This window comes from Corvus brachyrhynchos, unplaced genomic scaffold (genome assembly GCF_000691975.1).
Source record: "Corvus brachyrhynchos isolate BGI_N302 unplaced genomic scaffold, ASM69197v1 scaffold115, whole genome shotgun sequence".
NCBI lineage: Eukaryota > Metazoa > Chordata > Aves > Passeriformes > Corvidae > Corvus > Corvus brachyrhynchos.
In genome coordinates, this window is record NW_008239553.1 from 6,225,309 (window position 1) to 6,235,172 (window position 9,864).

At 43.8% G+C, this 9,864-nt stretch overlaps 2 protein-coding genes across 2 annotated transcripts; one reads left to right on the forward strand and one right to left on the reverse strand.

The window, feature by feature from the left end:
- The first annotated feature begins 2,300 nt into the window (after positions 1 to 2,300).
- KBTBD4 (kelch repeat and BTB domain containing 4) lies at positions 2,301 to 7,760 on the forward strand. Its single transcript, XM_008639408.2, has 3 exons — positions 2,301 to 2,921; positions 5,429 to 5,535; positions 6,112 to 7,760. Exons 1-3 carry the CDS (start codon positions 2,330 to 2,332, stop codon positions 6,970 to 6,972), a joined length of 1,560 nt encoding a protein of 519 aa, XP_008637630.2. The 5' UTR covers positions 2,301 to 2,329; the 3' UTR covers positions 6,973 to 7,760.
- A 153-nt stretch (positions 7,761 to 7,913) lies between these two features.
- PTPMT1 (protein tyrosine phosphatase, mitochondrial 1) lies at positions 7,914 to 9,864 on the reverse strand (the record flags this gene model as incomplete). The annotated part of the gene is made up of 3 exons (XM_008639664.2): positions 7,914 to 8,177; positions 9,051 to 9,242; positions 9,775 to 9,864. Coding segments are annotated over 3 exons (414 nt in total), but the record flags the coding sequence as incomplete, so codon positions are not given.

The window sequence follows — 9,864 nt, forward strand, 5'->3', positions numbered from 1 at the left end:
CCCCGGACTGAGCCAGCGCCGAGCCTTGCACAGCGTCAGCGCGGCCCTGGTGGGAATCTGCGTTTCTCCGAGGATCAGCCTTCCTTCCTTCCTTCTCCTCGCCCCGGACCGTAGGGTCGCTGTCAGTTGTGCTTAGGGGTTCCCCGAGCCCGGGCGCCGCCGTAGCGTCCGCGACCCTGTCAGGAGCAACGAAGGAGGGAAGCTGGAGCACAAGTCCTGTGAGGAGCGGCTGAGGGAGCTGGGGTTGTTTAGCCTGGAGAAAAGAAGGCTCAGAGATTACTTTATCACCGTATCCAGCTGCCTGAAAGGTTGTAGCCGGGTGGGGGTTGGCCTCTTCTCCCAGGCAGCCAGCGACAAGACGAGAGAACACAGGCTTAAGCTGCAGCAGGCGAGGTTTAGGCTGGACATTAGGAAGAACTTCACAGGAAGGATGATTAGAGACTGGAATGGACTGCCCAGGGAGGTGGTGGAGTTGCCACCCCTGAAGGTGTTTCAGGAAAGACTGGAGGCGGCATTCAGTGCCATGGTCTAGTTGACATGGTGGTGTTCAGTCATAGGTTGGCCTCGATGGTCTCAGAGGATTTTTCCAATTTAAGTGATTCTGTGATTCTGTGAAGGAGGTGTACCAGGTGTTGGTTCAACCACTCTCACTGATAGCCTGGCCTACGGAATGCATGGAGCATAAGATTGGGCTGTTTGGGACAGTTAACTGTCCTGCATGCCTCTTTCTTTATAGCAGAGACATCATGGGTGCAAAGGGGAGCTTTGTCTGGGTGTCTGCAAGGAGGATGTGAGGTTTGCGTAGTCTTTAGCTGCTTCTTGGCATTTCTTCTGTGACTTGGCATCAGTCCTCTGGGAGTTGTGCAGGGCAGTGTGGGCAGCTGGTTCTGCCATGCCAAGGGCGCAGAGTAGTTCATCTGTCCATATCTTGGTGCTCTGTGTGGTCTCTTCTGCATTCTGGGCTGAAGCTCCTAAGCACCTTGACTGTAAGGATAAAGAGCTTTAACCGAAGTGGAAGCCAATTTGCAGGATAGGCTCATACTTTGTAAACCTGGAAAAATAGTATTGATGTGTTCTATGCTGACTGCAGTTCCTCAGTCTCTTACAGAATAATGTATAGGTACTTTCCAGACAGACCAGAACTACTGTAAAATCGAGATGAGTGTAATTAAGGCAGGCGATCACCAGAGATGAGATGGACATGTCCAGCTAATTAGGGATGTAGACACTACTTCCCGTGAACAGAATTTGAGCAAAGAACTTAGGAACCCTCCTGATCAAGCAGAGTAATTGTAAGAAAATGCATGTTTGACAATATAAACCATGGAAGAGTAACTGAATCTGTTGGAGAAAAAAAATCACATCTTTGTGAAACATTGTACTTGAAATAATGGTCATTATTAGTTGAAGAAATTTGTGATATCAGACATAATGGCTGGTAGTTCAGTTGTAAAAATAAGTCTAAGGTGACTGCAGGTAGGCAACTGTTCTTAATGCTGTCAAGAGCCATGGTAAAAAAGAGCTCCTTGCTGTAGTAGTCTTATGTTTCAGAAGTTTTTGTGACCCACAAACTACCTGGAGCTCTGCAAACATCCTTGGTACCTACTAAGAGGTGTTTTCTTTTAAATTTTGTTCCCCTTTCCACTTGGGAAGCAGTGACTAACAACATCTAACATTCTGTTTTGCATGCTGAAATTGACTGGCACATTAACAAACAGCATAACCATCAGTTACCTCATTTGGTTAGCTTGAAGGACTGGTGGTTTTGTCTGGCAGACATCTATGCATCTTTTTGGTAAAAACAAGTTCACCTTGATACAGCTTCATCATTGGGTTTGGACAGTAATTAACACCTCCTGATGGTATGAACTGCTGCCTGTGCTCTTTTTTAGTATGATACTGTAATCCTTTTCACATCTGGTCCAGCTATGCTGCTGCCACATTTTTTGGCTTTGCAAGTTTCCTAGGGCGGTTGCTGGACTTTCCACTTGAATAACTTGCTGCATTTCTTTGTGTTGGTGAAATGAGTGGTGAAAAGATATGCACGTCTCCAAGCCCTGCTGGGATGTGATGTGCACTGTACTGGAAGTTTGGTATATATTATAATTTTAATTATGCCAACTTCTCATTTGTTGTTTGAGATTCTGAAGCTCAAGCACAAGTTTCTGGCTGTGCTATTTATGTTTAGTCTAAAATATGCTGGACTCTTACCAATATGTTTGATTTTTCCCTGTACCCTGAAGTACCGCATAATCTTGTTAGTGGTGAGAGAAAGCTGTATAATTATTGTGATTTTACAGATTGCTGGAGGTCTGATTTGTGCAGCACCATGGACTCATCAGAAGAGACTGGAGGCTCCTCTGCAGAAGAAAACTACTTTGTGAACTACACCTTCACCGACCGCTCCCACTCAGGCCGTGTGGCCCAGGGTATTATGAAATTATGCTTGGAGGATGAGCTCTTTGCTGATGTTACAATATCAGTGGAAGGCAAAGAATTCCAGCTGCACCGTTTGGTCCTCTCAGCTCAGAGCTGCTTTTTTCGTTCTATGTTCACTTCCAACCTAAAGGAGGCCCACAACCGGGTGATTGAGCTGCAGGACGTTAGCGAGAGTGTCTTTCAGCTCCTTGTGGACTATATTTACCATGGAACTGTAAAGCTGAGGGCAGAGGAGTTGCAGGAAACCTATGAAGTGGCAGACATGTACCAGCTGACTGCCCTTTTTGAAGAGTGCTCCCGTTTTCTGGCCCGTACAGTGCAGGTTAGAAACTGTCTGCAGGTCATGTGGTTGGCAGATCAACACAGTGACATGGAGCTCTACACAGCTGCCAAACACTGTGCAAAGTCACATTTGTCTCAGCTGCAGGAGACAGAGGAGTTCCTACACCTGCCTCTCCGCCTACTGACAGACATCCTTACAGGTAAGGAGTTCTTCAGACTGCCTAGGATGTGGACGTAGAAAGAGACTTTCAGAGTCTGGTCAAGTAGTGAACAAAATAGATGAAAAGATCCAGCCTTTCATAATCACTGTCTATTCAGAGACTTAGCTAAGCAAAGCAAAGCAAAATATTCTGGATACCTTTGTCAGAAAAAGCCCCAAACCATTAATTGTTACTGGACATGAAACATCTAAGCTGTAGAAAAGGGACGTAGAGGATGTCAGAAATTCACAGCAGTTCCTGAGTCAACAGGTTAGAAGTGTTACACATTTTTTAAACATAACTTCCAACAATTTTTTTTATTTTTGTTTGCGTTAAAAGTAAAACAAAGAAGCCTTACCAGAAATAAACATCTGATGAAAGTCTTTTTTATCCCTTTAGCTCATAATCATTTAATGTAGTAATGCAATAATTCAACGTCTGTAAGAAGGCTTGAGCACATATTTTTAGACTATTTTAGTGTTATTTACAATTGTATATAATTGTTAGGATTACTTAGGCACTCAACTGACTGAAATAGAGGCATTGTAACATCTTGAGTAATACAGTAATTACCCTTCTTATAAAGGTACTAGCCTTCCACAGTAATGGATGCAATGACTCAGTGTTGTGAAGGACGTGTCAACACATGGACAACTTGGTCCAGCTTCCACCAATCCTTAAAGATCTGCTGCCCTAGTAGGTACAGCCAGTATTTGTCACCTCTCCAGGATGCTGCAGTCACAAGTCCATTTTTCTGCAGTTAGGTATCATTGCTAGAGCAAGCAAGAATGTAGAAGCAGCTCATACATTCAGATGTGCCTCTTTCTTGCTTTTAATTACTCTTTGTAACTGAGTAAGTGACTATACTTTGTGTGTCATGTGTTTTATATGCTGTTACAAAAATAAACCTACCATGACTGGCTTCTTTGGAACACTGGCAAATCTATCCATAAGACTTAAACTAACCTTTAGAGTTGATGCTATGCGTATGAGTCTTTACAGATACTGCATTAAATTATCTCTATTGCACATAAAGAAACTTACAGTCAAGAACCTATTGAGTATATGTACTGATAGCTCAAAAACTGTGATAAACTTAGAGTAATTTTGATACCTATCTAGCTAAAGTTTTTGAAATAAGTTGCGAGTTCATTAAAAAACCCCTCTAAAATAATGAAATAAAACAGTAGAGGTCAATCACCTTTAATTTCCTAGGGATTCCACATAAAAACCAGTTTTAGGACTATGGAGTTCAGCACTTGTGGTCCTAAATTAAAACAATTTCTCAGTATAACTTTTTTCCATGCATCATCTATTTTCATATGTAGAATCACATTACTCGGCATTTATGCCACAACTTAGCTCATTAAATGGATTAAAATCTGAAGTACTCCCCTTCTTAAAAAGGTAGGAAAACTCCTTTTCTTTTGCATTTCCTGCATCTTTGTTTAGTTAATGGAGAATTAAATAGGGGAAGCTTTTAGTGGCAAGGATTAAAATTAATTTCATGAAATAGTAATTCATTAAGTTTACCTTCTGTTGCACTCTAGGACCAATTTCAAAATCAAATTTTTTCCATTTAAGCACTACATGTGATGGTTAGCTTATGGGAATCCTTTTAAACAGAGCTGAAATACCTGCTTTTGTGCCACACTTTTTCTGCTCCCTTCCACTATAGAGAAAAGCATTGGAATTTGTCTGGTGCCTTCAGCATCATTGAATTCAGAGTTTGTCATGAGAACAGACTACAAAATCAGAGAGTCTTCGTAGGGAAGCTTCTCAATGAACACAGGCATAATTGCTGACTTTCAAACTGGAAGGAAATACCTAAAATCTTTTCAATAATGTACTGATGATGACAATACAAGAGTTTGTGGCTTAACCAAAACTTCCAGTTATGTCTGGAAAGAGATTGAAATTTGATGCAGTCTGTCGAGTGTTTCCTACTGTCACACAGCTAAGAAAAGCTCTAGTAGCTCATTGGGGATTTCCAAATGTTAAGAGGATAGCAGCAACACCAGATGTTCAGTCATGAGGGTCAGCTGCCTGGCAGTGCTCAGACACATTCTGTAGATGACTTTTGCTAGATAGGTTTCTAGGACCAGCCAGAAAGAAAGGCAGGTGCTGAGATTCTCAATAACAGAATCTTTTTGCATAAATGATTAAATAAGAAAGTATTTGTTGTCGTCACACACCATGTAAGTTCTCTTTCCTGTCCTCTTTCTCTTGGACATAGATTCGTGAATAGACTGCTGAAACTCATCCAAAGTGCTTAAGATCTGGCAGCTCTGTCTTCTGATAGTTACTGAAATTAATTTCATGTAGTTGGCTGGCTGGCAGTGCTGATCATGCCTGACAAAATCCATAAAGACCTGTGTCTGTTTTTCCTCTCCAGAAAGTAGGATTTGTGGTGGGACTGGGGGGAGGCAGCCGCAGGAAAAGGGTGTTCCCGAGTACATACACCTTTGTCTAGATACTGTAAATGCATTTCTGTCCCCAAACCGCAGATGGCGTTCCATGTTCTCAGAATCCAGCAGTTGCCATAGAAACCTGGATCAACTTCAACAAGGAGGAGCGAGCGGGCTTTTCAGAGACTCTGCGATCGAGTCTGAAGGTATAAAAAGACCTTATGTTCTGGGGCTGGTGTAGCACTTGCTGGTTTCACACTTCTCAGGGCAGGGTATTCTGCTCTCAGGTGTGACTTGAAAGCCACAAAATACAAATGTCATTGAAATTCATGGTGCTTGTGAGAGGATACTTTCAGTGTCATAAACAGCAACCCCACTGACAGCTTTTTTTATTTTAACCTGAGGCTGCTTTCACTGGTGATTGGACCAGTGCCACAAATAATTTATTTCACCTCAGTTACCAAAGAAACTGTTCAGAAATCTATGTTTGGCATTCCTCTCGTAACAACTGTACTCCATCAGGGATGTAACTGGCCCTTACGTAAACCATGAAGACTTGTGTTCCAGTGATGTCTGTGGCTATTTTATTGTGTCGGACATGAATGGTATGTTGAAAAGGCTTTGAGGCTCTGAATCCTGAATGTTGTAGGGTGGCAGGACTTGGGAAGCAGATTATATCCTTCAGGCCCACAGGTGGGTCCTAAACCGAAGAATTCAGTCTTGAGCATCACTGATGTTTGTGTAAGATCTGATTCTGCTGACACTCTTCTCCTTTCGCCCAGGTGATTGGAGAAAATGTTCACATCTATCTGATTGGAAAGGAGTCATCACGTACACATTCGCTCGCTGTCTCTCTGCACTGTGCTGATGATGACTCCATAAGTGTGAGTGGCCAGAACAGCCTGTGTCACCAGATCACTGCAGCCTGCAAGCATGGTAGTGACCTGTATGTCGTTGGTGGCTCCATTCCACGACGCATGTGGAAATGCAACAATGCGACTATAGACTGGGAATGGTGTGCTCCTCTGCCCCGTGACCGGCTCCAGCACACCCTCGTCTCCGTGCCAAGCAAGGATGCAATATATTCACTGGGGGGGAAAACTCTACAGGACACTCTCTCTAATGCTGTCATATATTACAGAGTACGAGACAACGTGTGGACAGAGACCAGCCAATTGGAAGTGGCAGTCTCTGGAGCTGCAGGGGTAAACCTTAATGGTGTCATTTACCTGCTGGGTGGGGAGGAAAATGACTTAGACTTCTTCACCAAGCCGTCTCGGCTCATTCAGTGCTATGATACCAACACAGAGAAATGCCACGTGAAGCCATACGTACTGCCTTTCGCAGGGCGTATGCACGCTGCTGTGCACAAGGATGTGGTGTTCGTTGTGGCCGAGGGGGATTCACTGCTCTGCTACAATCCCCTACTGGATAGCTTCACCCGGCTATGCCTCCCGGATGCCTGGAGCTCAGTACCATCCCTCTGGAAAATTGCCAGCTGCAATGGCAGCATCTATGTCTTTCGCGACCGCTATAAAAAGGGTGATGCAAATACTTTTAAACTTAACCCAGCCACTTCTGTTGTAACAGTCACGAGCGGCATCAAAGTGTTGCTCACTAACCTGCAGTTTGTCCTGGCCTAAACAGGCGCAGTGATAGAAAGACAGCAACCGTGTCTTGCTGTGCAGCTTGAAGACACCTGCAACCCTCAGCACCAGTCCCAATTACTACAAGCTCACAACATCCAGTAAAGACCCCATCCTCTGTACCTATGCAGAGGAAGTACAGGCTTTCTGACTGTGGGCCTATTCTTTTACATAGCACTATTGAAACTGTATTGAACTGTTGTATCTTAGATTTCAGATGGACTACATGCTATTACTTTGATTCCTTGATGATAAGCTGCCTGCGTTTGAGGCCCAAATGGCAGCAAATGGCTATTTTAGCCTGGAACCAATCCACCACTAAAAAATCCTAGGGCATATGGACAACATCCTCCTTGGCCCAGACTGCTAGTTTTAACTGCCTAGGAGACTGTGTGTTGCTGCTGTGTCAGTCACAGCAGAGTTAGACGTGCACTGTGTCCCCCAGGGATACTCCCATTTAAACATTCCTGTGTCCTATTGCAGAAGGAGGGCCTGGCAGACAGATGCCAGAACTGACCCCAGGACGCTTAGGTTACATTCAGCACTTCTCCTAGAGGAGTTGTAACCAACTGAGTACTTGCTTACTGCTCTGTCATCACCTAGTATAAAGAGGGAGATAATTTTTAGAGCATTGGCTTCCTTTACTGTACAGGAAATCCCCACCTGTAATTATAACATAGTGTTGCTGAACAGACAGAAATAAGACCACTTCCTCCTACCCCTCTCTGTTGGCACTGTAACCCTTTGGGTAAGAATCTGAATAAAGTCTCTACTGAGACAAAGTATTTTGGTTTTTTCTCTTTGCTTAAAATACAAATATTTTTGAACTTCCTGTGGATTGCAATTCTGCTCAGCACTGATGTGTGGAAAAGATGTGTGGCTCCAAGAGATCTAAGATATTAGCCATAAGGAAAGAAAGCTTTGATGAAACAGCCCTATTTCCCCTTTACTGTAATTTACGTTAACAGTTCTTTATTGATGGTCAAGAAGAAAAACACTTAGGCTTTTGTTAGATCATAAAAACTTTTTTTATAGCAGCTGAGATGGGGATTTTGATAGTTCTTACTATGTTATGCAGTTCTCCCAGTGATCATGTTCCTGTGAAATTTTTCCAGGACCTGGACTTGTTTGTGTCGAACAAGGATGTGGGGACGAATCTTGGCAATGGCTTCTATTGCTTGCCGAGGGCTCCAGTGATGCAGCTGAAAAGGCAGAAACCCAGCAAGTGAAAATCCATTCCATCTTTCCAACAGTTAATGGAACATTCCTGGAGGCTACAGGCAATATTAGAGGTGTTAGAAAGTTTGCTGCTGCTTTGCCCCTTAGGTTTACTCGATGTTTCTCTCAGAGAGGCCTGCAAGTCACACATTCATGAAATGAGTCCCTCCGTTAAAGAGGAACGGTTGCTACCTGGGCCTTCCACTTTCTGTCTCGCTCACTCTTCCTTCATGTTGTGAATAGTTTCCTGTTTTAGCCCCACTAGACCAGAGCAAAAGTGCAGCTGGCTTTTAAATTTTTTTTAAAAAACTTCACTGGTATTCCCGTCACATTTCAGCACTTAGTGAGAAAATTTTCCCTTCAGCATTAATGGAAAATTTTCCAGGGAGAGCTTAATAAAACAAAAGGAAGAATCTTAGTGCTGATTTCCCTAGTTGGGTTGGTAGAGGAATTCAGAAAACTGAAGTGAGTTCTCTTGATCCTGAATTGTATTTACGGAAAAACGTAGAAAGGCTCACCACTCCAGTGAACCAAGGAGAAAATATGAACAACAAAAATGGATATTTATCTGCTCACTGAACCTACACTCGTGAGTGACTTGTTATTCCTACCTCAATCTGTTCCTCCACAGAAAGAATTAAGAAAAGCAGAATCATTCAAAATTTGCATTTGCATTCAAAACAGCAAGATAATTTTGGGGCCTCTCTTAAAATGGGTGTCCAAACTCTGTAAAATCGTGGAATATTAACCTGTATGGGCTCAGGCTTCTTAAGTGAGAGTTAACTATAAAGGTTGTCTGCACTTTATTTCCATTTTTTAATGAAAATAAACCCCATTTAGCAGAGGTTCCTTCTGACCTGAATTAAGTATGCTGCCACCATGGTGGCACTGCGGGAGCGCCCTGCCTTGCAGTGCACATAGACGCTGTTACCGCAGGCTCGGTGTCTCAGGATGAACTCCACGCCCTTGTGCAGGTTTTCCAAGGTGGGGACTCCAGTTAGATCCACAGTGCTGAGACGCAGTTGCTCCACTCCTATTGCCTCCCATTCCTGTAACAGACATAGCAGATTTGGTCAGTGAACTTTTGGGTTGGTTTTTTTACTGAAAGAAACTCAGAACCTGTTGAGACAGTTGAGAAATTCAGAGGGGATGTAAACAGACTTTGAATGTCAATCCTTTAAATCAGATGTATGAAAACTTAAGTGCTGGTCATCAAAAACTAGTAGTTGAAGGGGACTGAAAAAATGTGGTTCAGCTAAAGGAAAAGAGGGAAGTTGGGATCTCTTCCCAACTCAAAAGCCATTCCTGTATAGTGGTGTACGTGGATTCCATGCTCCCTGTCCCTCCCTGCCACTGCAGCTGCAACAGTTCACTCGCATGCTCACGTTTTACTGGTTTGTCGCATAGTTTTTAAAGTCAGCTTAGGTACGAGTAGCTACGTCTTTGCTGACCCAGGACTTGGGGGTCGCTACCGGGATGACGGCAGGAGGCGGCTAAAGCCTCATGTGAGCCGGGACAGAGCGACGAGAGACCCGTCTGGGGGGGAGGGGGGGATGCGGCACCAGCAATCCCGGGGCTCACCTGCGGGGAAAAACAGAGGAACCGGGTCTCGTAGTCCTCGGTGAGTGTGACCACACCGCGCACGTTCTCCTCCGCCACCAGCTGCGGGCA